This window comes from Onychostoma macrolepis, chromosome 09 (assembly GCF_012432095.1).
Source record: "Onychostoma macrolepis isolate SWU-2019 chromosome 09, ASM1243209v1, whole genome shotgun sequence".
NCBI lineage: Eukaryota > Metazoa > Chordata > Actinopteri > Cypriniformes > Cyprinidae > Onychostoma > Onychostoma macrolepis.
In genome coordinates, this window is record NC_081163.1 from 17,429,341 (window position 1) to 17,441,765 (window position 12,425).

Consider the following 12,425-nt stretch of genomic DNA (forward strand, 5'->3'; position numbering starts at 1 on the left):
ACCTACAACATTTCTTCGGAATATTTTTTTTTTTTTAATGTGCATGGTAACCCTTTACATGCACCCCCCCCCAAAAAAAACCCAACTTTTGTTTTTCTTATTGTTCTGTAAAGTTACGCTCAGGATTACGATAAAACGGTCCCTTTTTCATGATTTATTAACTTCGTGTACAAGGTCATGTTGTGGATTTTATTCTGATAAGACTGTGTGCTAAAGTGAAAGGAATGCAGACTGCTCTGGTCTCTGATTAGCCACTTGATGCAAGTTGTTGCTTATTTGACAAATGTAGGTGTGAAACAGCTTAATGTGTAAAAATTCTGTAAAGTTGCAAGGACACTGCTCATATCTCTGTACAAAGTAATACAATCCATCTTCTGTTTTAACTCCAGCTAACTTTGCCATCTCATTTAACTTAACTTAACACATGTTAAGATATAAATTTGATTGTATTTAAAAATTTAGAAAAATAAGTAAAATAAAAAAGAACTTATTTAAAATAGCTGGTTTTCCATCCAAGAACTTTTGTGAATTTTAAATGTTGGGAACAAGCACAGCAAAAGTGCTTAACTTTCTTCAGTCTGTTGAATTTGTCAGCTCTGAGGCCTCATTTATAAAATTTTGCGCAGAAACCGTCCTAAATTTGATCTTACGATCGTTTCTCAGATCAGATCTGTGCGTACGCACGCTTTATAAATGAGGCCCCTGGTCTCTGACTTATGCTCTTAGGGCCAGATTTACTAAACAGGGCAAATTAGCGTTAGAGCGCAATTCCATAAAAGCGCCGATGGGAAATTCTGGGGGTGATTTACGGGTGATTCTGCAGGTGATTTGCTGGCAATGCGCACATTAAAGAACACAGACGCAGCTAGATCATTTCCATAATGACCAGTGCAATCTACCAAGAGCAGCGCAAATTACCGCCTGCTTTAAAACATGCTTTTTTTGGTCGTTAAATAATACCCGTAATTTGATGGGGGCAAACGTTTGTAAATCACGTTGCGCGATTCATTTGAATCCTCCCATAAATATGGCATCTGAAAGGAAAACTCCTACAAATGCATTCAATAAGTTCAGTTGCAAAAGTAACTGTGTCCATGCCTGTTCAGCGCTAATTCTTCACTGTGCATCTTTAGTAAATCTGGACAGTACTGTTTTAACGTAAAAAGACCGTTTGTGCTGGCGCAAGCTGTTAGTAAATCTGGCCCTAAATCTCTTATAAGGAAACACAGCATTATTGTCTATTCTACAGTGTAAACCCAGTTCACCCTAAACCATTTTTTTGGCCTTAAAACAGAGAGCACATTGAATGACATTAGAAACCAGAGACCAGATGAGATGCAATTTCACCTTCGACTCATCACCATCATGCTACTCTCTCTCACTCCCTCATTTCAACAAGCTGGAGTTTCTCTCACAGGCTCCTTCTTGTTCTTAAGTAACTCTGTGGTCAGTGAAGCAAGTGTTCTGTGTTGGCCAAGTATACTAGGTCTTCTCTTTCCGCGAAGAGTTGCTTCTGTATGCAGTCATTTGAGACGGGCACGCTAGCACCTCTCAAAACGTCACCCTGTCTCAGGTTTCTCAGGGTTAAGACTGAAGTGTGGCATTTCTGAGCCTAGCGGCATCTAAAGGGATTGGCAAAATAACGATGCAAACATCATTGGTTGAGATCAGGACATATCGATCTGCTCAAACAAAGTACTAATGTTTTGATAGTGCCACAGAACCACTGTGTTTGCACTCTTTAGTCAATATGAATGGCTTACTAATAGTTACCTCTGCACATGAAACTGGGATAGGAAAGTATTTAAAGAGAGTTCAACCAAAAAAAAAAAAAAAAAAGGAAAGAGAATTCTTTCAAACCTGTGTGACTTTCTGCAGAACACAATAGAAAATATTTTGATGTTTCAACATCAGGGTGAATAATTTTTTAGAGTTTAATTAGCATGTTGTAATGATATTCAAGCAGTTGAGTTTTGCTAAATAGTATATATATCGCTTTACTTAAGTACTGTATGCATGCAATTTTTGCATTCAGTTCTCTTTATATATAAAGCTGTGTGATAATATACCATGCATTTTAGCTATTTTACATTTTTGGGTGCGCTATCACTCTAACTTAAAAAATTTATGTTTTAATTGTCTAAGGTTTATATTAGATATGATGTATTACCACTAAGTAATGGTCACTTAATATTATCTCTTTTTCTTTCCCGCCGCTTTGTTTTTGTTTTTTTTGTTTTTTTTTTTGTCGTCATTTACTCCATGCTCGGAATGACCCAAATTTATTTTCCAAATTGTTTTTATCCCTACATGGTGATTTCTTTTTTGAGCAAGCTCAGATTTGATATTAAATTCTGCCACAGAACCCAGGGACCTGCTAAAATATGCACCCACCACACACAGATCAGACATTGTTTGGTTTATGTTTGACATGGAAGGCTGGCACGATTTATGTAGGTGTTAATATGGGCTGACCAGAAATGTGGCAGACATCTCCTGTGATCTCATATGTTCCAGTCTCCGGCTCTTACGTTAGTACTCAAGTAAGAAAGACTGTTTATGTCTCATACCGAAGACTGTTAATCCAGTGTACACAGATGGCAAAATGATACACATTTTTAATATTGAGCTTTCCACATTTAGATGAATTAAACTGCCCAGGGACTCTCTTGGTTTATATAAGTCATAGTTTTGGAGTTAATAATGTCTCTTTATAAATGTCAACATTTTTAGTAAATTCTGCTTCCAGAGTACAGTCCAAAACATACTGCACAAGGAGCAGTTGAGTGCCTCAAGTCAGTTGTGTTGCATATCTTCGGTTGGTTCTTTTAACTTTCTGTTACAGCTAGTCTTAGCAGTCCAGATGATTAGCGTGTACCCGCTCAGCCTGGCATGCTGGTACAAGAGGCCGTGGGAGAGAGAGAGATCTGGCCAGCTTGGCATCTCCTTCTGTGGTATTTATGTCAACAGATAAGAACTCTGGGCTCAAATTGTCCAGGCATTCATCAAACTCCCAGGGACTCCTGAATGACAGGCTTGTCCTGCATGTCTACGTTAAAAGGCACCAAACAAGGCATTTTAGTAAACCTGTCCACAATCATTTTTCTAAAAAAAAAAAAAAAAAAATCCCAAAATGCAATAGTTCTTCAACTCTGTTGGTTAAACTATAAGGGGCCATTCACACAGAACATGTTTTTGCTTGGACCTTGCGAGGCCTCCAGGCGCAGTGTTTTAAAATTGAAAAGTAATGTGCGAGACTTGAGGCACAAGTGCAACAGTCAATCTAGCATGTTTACATTCAAAAACAATTGAAAAGTAGCACGGTGGAATAAGTGAATGCGTTCTGTGTGAACAGCTCCTAAAGTGTTGCATGAACAAATCTCTTTTTCTAAACCCTGTTTTCAACCTAATTCTAAATGAAGTGGAGATGCTCATATTTGTGATTTGGAAAAAATGTCAGTAGAAACGGTAATTTCTCTGTTTATGCTTCAGACATATTAGCAGCACTTCATCCGAGTTTCATACATTAACCATGGCTGATTGCGAGAACATAGGTGCTTCCCAATTTGTGTATTTATGCAATATTCTATGCCATGTTTTAGTGTCAATACTTGTGTGAGTAATGTTCACACACTATGAGGTGGAGGGGTTATTAGATTGCAATGCTAGATGGCACTCTTAGGCGGTAGAGTGCATTTTAAAAGTGCATAGCCTAGTGCAGGGGTCAGGAACCTTTTTTTGACCAAAGAGCATACATATATATATGTATGTATATATGTATGTGTGTGTGTGTGTGTGTAACTGAACATGCATTTTGGACGTATTATTATTTTAAACCTTTTATCAGCTTATGTAGGCTCTACAACAAAGGAATTGCTGATTTCTAGTGATGTCTAATTTTTTGGTAAAGGGTGAGAGACCTGGCAAGCCACATTATTTTTGTCAAAGAGCCAGGTGTGGTTCCCGACCACTGGTCTAGTGCATAATTTGTGACACAACAGACTGTGTACATCCAAGATAGGGCCGTATCTACTAAAAAAAATTACACCTTTGAATGGCACCTTTATTTAAGTCTCAATTTGGTAACTGCTGACAATAACGTTTGTGAAGGAATGTACTCTGTGGCCAATTAGAGCAATTAAACAATATATTTCTATTCCAAAAAAAAGGGTCACTACCAGACAGCAGTGGAACTAGCTCTTCATTCCCATTGAGAACATCCACGTCACAGAACTTTCATTAAATTAGAGCATTTTGGGTTTATTGATAGAGCCTGCTCCATTTGGGTCATTAAAAATAGCTGTTGAGGAGAGAGTGAGAGGAGAGAGGTGTGTGAAATAGGCCAGTTTGTTTTCGTCTTCTGCGATAGGAGTGTGTAAATGGTCATGATGGGGGAAAATGCAGATGATCCAGGCTATCATATGCTCACCGTGACTGATATCATGGTGTACTTTGATAACTGCAAGAAGGTAGGCCTTAATATGAGTATGAGTTATGAGAAAAGAGCTGCTTGTTTTAGTTCGGAGGGTATGAATAGTGCATGTTTTCTTTAAGAATGCTAACCTGCTTTTTAGGTGCCTATATGCACGTTTTATGTTTTTTTTTCTTGTCAGAACCCTTGTTTTATAGGTATTTTGTAAGCATTGTAAAGCATGTACTACAAAAGATTTGGTTCAGTAATGTGAATGATTATGTTGTTCATGTAAATCATATTGTGTGCACATGTACATGCCCTCTACATCAGAAATAAGCAGTGATGGGCGTTCATACGATCAGCGGTTTGTTCTGCTAAAGTGCAGGAAGGGTGTGATCCAGGCTCAATTGTGAATGACTCAGCCCTCTGATTTCCTGCTATGGTCAAAAAAGGCAGTTTTGGTTGCCCTGTTAGTCACGCAGTCATACAAAGTGCATTTATTCCTGAAAGTTTTCTGAAGACTCTATTACCCTTGATGTTTAGTTTAAGTGTGGCTTTTTTTCAAATGAAATATTATTCAGTATTTTCAGCACAGTCAAAGCCCTGTTGGGTGATAACTGTTATTTTAAAGGAGTATGTATGCATAGGTGGATTGCTGTGTTTGTGGAAATCATATGTTGACATTAGTGAGAACCTGTTAGAAACATGTTTGGACAGCTGCTTAATTGCTGGGGTTGGCTGTAGTAACTTCACCCTGGCAGTTCTTCTACACAATTATCTTCATTACAACAGTACTAACATAACATGGTCACACATTTCCCGTTTACAACTGTAATGATATTCAATATAAAGGTTTTTCTTGGATTTGGATGTTTAATTCTGATGTTGAATGTCAAATGCACGGCACCAATCATTATGGATGAGAAAGATTAAATATTCCTAATTTATTTGTCCTCTCTTGTCCTGTGTTGCTGTTTTTCTATTTGATTATTTGAATAGTGCTTTGATTTGCCAACATGGAAAATGTCTTTTCAAGTGTGATTGTTTCAGTTACTTGCTATATACTACACTATTTACTATTTTTATTTATTTATTTATTTTTTAATGAATGAAATGAATACTTTCATTTAGCAAGGGTATATTAAATTGAACTGGAAAGGATATGTAGAAGCTTGCTCTTCACTCCTAAATAAAAAAAAAAAAAAAAGTTTCTAAAATTAAAAGCAAAATTAGGCCATCACTTTCTGTTGAATTTCTACAAGAAGTGGTTGAAGCTGTGGAAATATTTATTTTGGCTAAATATTTCTTGAACATTGTTGCTGGCAAAGGGACACAAGGCCTTTGTGGTGAGAAACAGCTGCTTCCTTGGAAAGTTGTGTGGCTGTGTTCAGGACGGAAGGCCTCAGTCTGAGACATTAAGATATGATCTGACATTTACTCAGGAACACGTCATTATGGATTTCTCCAGCAGCTAACAAACACAGGAATTCATTTTAAATCTTGCATGCCCCTTTGAGCAGTAGTTCCACTGTTTTAACACTTTTTTTTCCCCCCTATTAAAACATAAATATCAATACTTTGCTGTGTTTTTAGGAATGTGTGAGTGTTACAGTCATGCCTCTGGTATAAAGAGTACTTGTAGTGCAGGATTGGGGGGGAAATAGGTAGATTTCAGTTGCAGACGTCACTATGGGAGGGTAGTGTCTATGATGAAATACTGGAGTTGAGGTTTTCTCGCTTTTTTTGGGTTGTTGCACATTTTGTGGCGTCATCTGCAGGAAGGAAGTGTGTTCTATCTCTCTCTCTCCCCCTCATGCCTTACAGGGAGTCTCTTCCTTAAAAGGACTTTCAAAGTGTGATGAACTAAAGTCACAAATACACACATACATACTCGTGTAAACAAACACGTTCATAGCATATGCAGTCTGCAGTACATAACACTTTATGACAGGGAGGAAATGCATAAACATGTTCATGTAATCATGTAACACAGGAAATGTATATCCTGTGAACCTCCTTTTGAATTTACATTACAAGAAATTTAATAAGAAGTATTTTTTTGTGTGTTGATTTAACTTCCTCAATTTTTTTTTTTTTTTTTGCATTTACTACAGTGCTCATGGTCTCTTGGTTATGGTTTAATGACTTTACCTCTCTCTCTTTCTCTGTTTCCCCATCCGCCCCCTGCAGGCTGAAGCCCGTTTGGCAGCTAAGAGGGCGGCCCGTGCAGAAGCTCGTGAGATCAGAATGAGAGAACTGGAGAGACAACAGAAAGAGGTGAAGAAATACAATCACTGAAGGCTGAAATTTAGGCCTTGGCATTGCTAAATATTTTCATATGCTAAAATGTGACGTTGGTCTTGATTTTGTATCAGCTTTTACATATTGCTTTTCAAGTTTCCTATAGTATTGTATAAGCTATAATATACGTCTTTATAGAAATAGTATTTATTATTTATTTATTCTTTATATAGTTATTTATTTATTATATGTGACCCTGGACCACAAAACCAGTCTTAAGTGTCAATTTTAAGAATATATAGAATAAATAAGCTTTCCATTGATGTATGGGTTGTTAGGATCGGACCATATTTGGCCGAGATACAACTATTTGAAAATCTGGAATCTGAGGGTGCAAAAATATCTAAATATTGAGAAAATCGCCTTTAAAGTTGTCCAAATGAATTCTTAGCAATGCATATTACTAATCAAAAAACGGCGTTTTGATATATTTGCAGTAGTAAATTTACTAAATATCTTCATGGAACATGATCTTTGCTTAATATACTAATGATTTTTGGCATAAAAGAAAAATCTATAATTTTGAGCTTATATTTTTGGCTATTTCGGCGACTTAAGACTGGTTTTGTGGTCCAGGGTCACATACAGGTGCTGGTCATATAATTAGAATATCATCAAAAAGTTGATTTATTTCACTAATTCCATTCAAAAAGTGAAACTTGTATATTATATTCATTCATTACACACAGACTGATATATTTCAAATGTTTATTTATTTTAATTTTGATGATTAGAGCTTACAGCTCATGAAAGTCAAAAATCAGTATCTCAAAATATTAGAATATTACTTAAGACCAATACAAAGAAAGGATTTTTAGAAATCTTGGCCAACTGAAAAGTATGAAAATGAAAAGTATGAGCATGTACAGCACTCAATACTTAGTTGGGGCTCCTTTTGCCTGAATTACTGCAGCAATGCGGCGTGGCATGGAGTCGATCAGTCTGTGGCACTGCTCAGGTGTTATGAGAGCCCAGGTTGCTCTGATAGTGGCCTTCAGCTCATCTGCATTGTTGGGTCTGGTGTCTCTCATCTTCCTCTTTACAATACCCCACAGATTCTCTATGGGGTTCAGGTCAGGCGAGTTTGCTGGCCAATCAAGCACAGTAACACTATGGTCATTGAACCAGCTTTTGGTACCTTTGGCAGTGTGGGCAGGTGCCAAGTCCTGCTGGAAAATGAAATCAGCATCTCCATAAAGCTTGTCAACAGAAGGAAGCATGAAGTGCTCTAAAATTTCCTGGTAGATGGCTGTGTTGACTGTGGACATCAGAAAACAGTGGACCAACACCAGCAGATGACATGGCAGCCCAAATCATCACTGACTGTGGAAACTTCACACATTCTGTGCCTCTCCACTCTTCCTTCAGACTCTGGGACCTTGATTTCCAAATGAAATGTAAAATTTACTTTCATCTGAAAAGAGGACTTTGGACCACTGAGCAACAGTCCAGTTCTTTTTCTCCACAGTCCAGCTTCTGACGTTGTCTCTGGTTCAGAAGTGGCTTGGTAGCCCTTTTCCTGAAGACGTCTGAGCGTAGTAACTCTTGATGCACTGACTCCAGCTTCAGTCCACTCCTTGTGAAGCTCTCCCAAGTGTTTGAATCGGCTTTGCTTGACTGTATTCTCAAGCTTGCAGTCATCCCTGTTGCTTGTGCACCTTTTCCTACCCAAATTCTTCCTTCCAGTCAACTTTGCATTTAATATGCTTTGATACAGCACTCTGTAAACAGCCACACCTTTCAGTAATGACCTTCTGTGACTTACCCTCTTTGTGGAGGGCGTCAATGTTCGTCTTCTGGATCATTGCCAAGTCAGCAGTCTTCCCCATTATTGTGGTTTCAAAGAACAAGAGATACCCAGAATTTATACTGTAAGGATGGTCATTTATTGAAACTCAAATGTAAATATTCTAATATTTTGAGATACTGATTTTTGACTTTCATGAGCTGTAAGCTCTAATAATAGCTGATAATATTTATCCAGTCTTGGCCTTAGTTCAATCAAAGTGTTTTCCTATTGAACTGCCAGCGGAAAAGGCCTACTTTATTCTCAAAACTGAATCTTTCTTATGGTCTAGTTGACTTGCTCCTCCACAACACTGTCAGCCGATTATGTTCAATTTGTTTAATCTTCATCATGATTGTGGGCTCTGCGCTGCGAAGGACATGTTTTGGCTGGGTAACGGGGATCAGGGTCAGTTAATCACCCCCTGTGTCAAGACCTTCTAAAAGCCCGTTTGAACTTAAGCATTTGCTCAGCTAATGCTCAGAAATATTACAGGTTACAAGGAATATATTCAGAACAAGGAATATATTTTGAAAAATTGTTTCAACTGCCAATACAATGGAAGTCAGTGGGGTCCAATGTTTTTAAGACCCCATTTACTTTAAGTGCATGGACAAAAGAAAAACAAAACCCTGAGATATTTTTAAAATGATCATCTTCCGTGTTCCACTGAAGAAATAAAGAAAAAAGGTTTATCTATGAAAATAATATTAACTCATGCCCCAATTTGTAATTGTACAATGACATGCAATTGATTTAATTTGATTAGGTTGTCTGAGGAATTTGTTCAAATAGCTTAAATAACACTCATGAAAAAAGGCCTGGACTTTATTCTCATTTTGTTGTAGTACCCTGCAGCTTTACTGCAGGTTTTGTACTTTTACCCCTAATTCTGGCCCAAGATTACAGGTCATTCTCAACTCCCTGTTACATTACAGTTACTGTAAGTCTTTACAAACAGACTTTATAGATGTTGAGTTATTGGTTTGTTTTGTCAGGCTTTTGGTACTATAAAAGTTTGTTGCCTAAACATTCCCCATAGTAAAGAGAGCTGGATTTAAAGAAATGGCAACGTTTGGTTCCAACTCATGGATATGCGTATGGTTAATTCTGGGTAATTAGTGTTAAGGCACTGTGACTGTTGATGCTGGTTTGCTACAGCTGACTGCACACAGTAAATGGGACATGAAAGGCATGGCTTCAGTTGCATGAATTTAAACAAGTTGCAGATTCCTTCAGATATTTAAGGACATTTGATTAAGTGCATATGAATGAAGTTGCTCAGGGTCCTTCGAAGGTAAATGGACAAGCAGAAACCCACACTGTGATACCTGAGCTCAGACACAACACAGTCTTTAAGCATACCCGGGTCACACTTGAGAGATTAGCTAGCATTCAGAGTTAAGCCCGGTCTGATCAGGAGGTGTGTGTGAATGTTAAGGGTGTGTGTTTTGTGGCTTTAAATCTCCAGCCAAGTCTTTAAAAGTAGATTATGAGCTTACAGCCGTTCCTGCAGCGGGTTAACAGATTCAGTTCCCACTCAGTTCTCACTATCTGGCTGGGATCATTATGCTGATCGCAAACACAATGACTCAAGATTGAAGACGCTGTGACATAAATAGATCTGGAAGAGTTTAATCCAGACTTTGTGGAGGTTTGGATTTTATGGCAGACTGCGTTTTTGGAATCATAGAAGGTCTCTGTCTCCCTCGGTCCTGAGGTAGATGGGGAGTCTTTGAGACTATCAGGACGGCCTGCAAGCGATTAGTGCGTAAAGGGGCTAGGGAAGTGATCAACGGGAGACCCCAGACCCCTCTTCTGAGGAAGGTGAGATTAAATTTACTAGATGAGCATGGAAAGATATGAAATTACTGACTTAAATGTGTTAATAATTAAGTAACAGATTGATTGATGCATTTGATGTTCTGTACTAGTTTAACTAGCATCAGGTGATCTGATCAAGTGTATTTAATTCTGGTTTTAGTTGTTGACTATGACCTATCAACTTAATGAAGTGTTCTGAAACTGTTTTGTGCTAGTCAAAGGGTTGAGTGTAGGTTCTATCAAGGCTGTTTATTGAGTTTGTGCCAGATGCAGTTTGCATGCCGTCGTTATTTATTAGAAAAAAGTTTTATTTTGTGCCTTTTGAAGAACATGGTGACTTTTTTTATGAAACCCTAACAATTTCTTAGTTTTTTGGCTAATTCTGTGAGAGTGCAGAAACAAAAGAGCATTGATGTTGTGGGAAAGTCTGTAATTTGATACATAAGGTTGTTAAAGGTAATTCAAAGGAAGAGGTTTTGTTGCAGGACTGGATGAATAAACGCTCATCAAAACTGGAGCAAATGCATGGGGAAACCAGTTAGGTGAGATTCTGTAGGTTTTCAGTAAGTAAGAGTGAAAGTGTTCACAATTGCACTGTATAGTTTGGACTATATACTAAGTAGATTAAAGTTTTTGATTAAATTATCAAAATATACAACCAGCTGTTGAAGAGATGTATTTTTCTAGCTAGAAAACTGCTTTTGTATAGGTTTTATTTGTAAGTGTCAAAATACACTGTGGGGACCAAACCATAGTCTTCAGCTTATCCGTTGATGTTATTGTTACTTGTGAAAAAGTAATGGACAAGAACACGTACAAAAGTGTATTAGTGTAAACGTAACACTGCTACTAGTCCAGTGGTGTTCATTGGTTTGATCATCATCAGTGGACCAAATGAAACCTTAAACATCAGTGGAAAGAATCTGGTTACCCCATAGACCAGATCACACGACCCTCTGTGACTTTTGAGTATGTTCTCAGATATCTGAACAGTTGCATGACATAATTCAGATGCTTTTTTAACTTGCAATGTGATTTTTTTTTTTTTAAATTCCTGACTGACAATTCAGCGATGGCATTGAATTTTGCGGCCTGTTGATCCACTTGACCTTCATGTGTTCTTTGTGTCAAGTGTGTGAACTACTGTTGTCTTCTCTAGCTGTAAGCCCAGGTAACATGACACTGAGCTGACAGATTGCTAAAACTTTAACAGCTTTCCCTTTTCGTTCCATTATTTTTGAGCATACACTCTTCCACTCGGTTAGCTCTCTTTCATGTCAAATAATCAATGCCCTTTCTTTTCCCCTTTCCTTTCCCCATCTGGTGGCTTTCTTTCCTTTGCTCTGATCCTGTTTTGCTGGCCTCCTGTGATGTAGATTTATCAGGTGCAGAAGGTAGGACATCTGATGCTGTAGTTTCTCTTACTCTACACAGTCGGGAAAAAGGTACAAAGACTCACTGGAGTGGTGCCATTTCAAATGGTACATCTTTGTACCGTATGTACCACTACAAGGTGTATATTTGTGCCTTAAAGTGTACATATTAGTAACTTTTGAAAGGGTACCACCCCAGTGGCAACTTATGTACCATTTTTTTCTGAAATACTGTTCTGTAATTCCTTTCCTGCTTTTGCATTCTTGTCACATGAAATTCCCTTAGTTTTCTCTCCTTGTTTCTGCTGCATTTCTCTTTTTAGAAATACTATGGACTGGATAACTTGGACAACAAATGGGGGGACATTGAGCAGTGGATGGTACATTCACTGTTGAGATTTTGTGGTTTTTCTAGGCCTGTAGTTTCATTAGCATGTGACTTTGACATAATAGGGATTGCAATACAGGATGTTCTATTTGTTAATAATTAGCATGTTTGATGTTGGATATCAGGGTTGCATGTCTCAACACTAGGTCAATACCTCTACATGATTTGCATTTTCACAACTTTTCAACAAATAAAATAAAGCTTTGTTCATATGTTTACTAGCATTGTAGATATTTTAATGTACACTAACATTCAAAAGTTCAATATGTTTTTTTTTTAATGATTTTGAAAGAAGACTTATGCGTACCAAAGCTGCATTTAAATACACTCAAAACTGTA

At 37.7% G+C, this 12,425-nt stretch overlaps 1 protein-coding gene across 24 annotated transcripts in view; it reads left to right on the plus strand.

Annotated features, from left to right (window-relative positions):
• lrrfip1a (leucine rich repeat (in FLII) interacting protein 1a) overlaps window positions 1–12,425 on the plus strand; it is a 41,085-nt gene that overhangs the window by 9,756 nt on the left and 18,904 nt on the right. For 17 of the 24 annotated variants that reach the window (XM_058787673.1, XM_058787672.1, XM_058787674.1 and 14 more), the window contains exons 2-4: window positions 6,605–6,691; window positions 11,702–11,719; window positions 12,022–12,078. In XM_058787673.1, the coding sequence (XP_058643656.1) occupies window positions 6,605–6,691; window positions 11,702–11,719; window positions 12,022–12,078 (162 nt within the window). The remainder of the gene's footprint in view (window positions 1–6,604; window positions 6,692–11,701; window positions 11,720–12,021; window positions 12,079–12,425) is intronic. The other 7 variants (XM_058787651.1, XM_058787654.1, XM_058787675.1 and 4 more) reach the window with 1 other exon arrangement.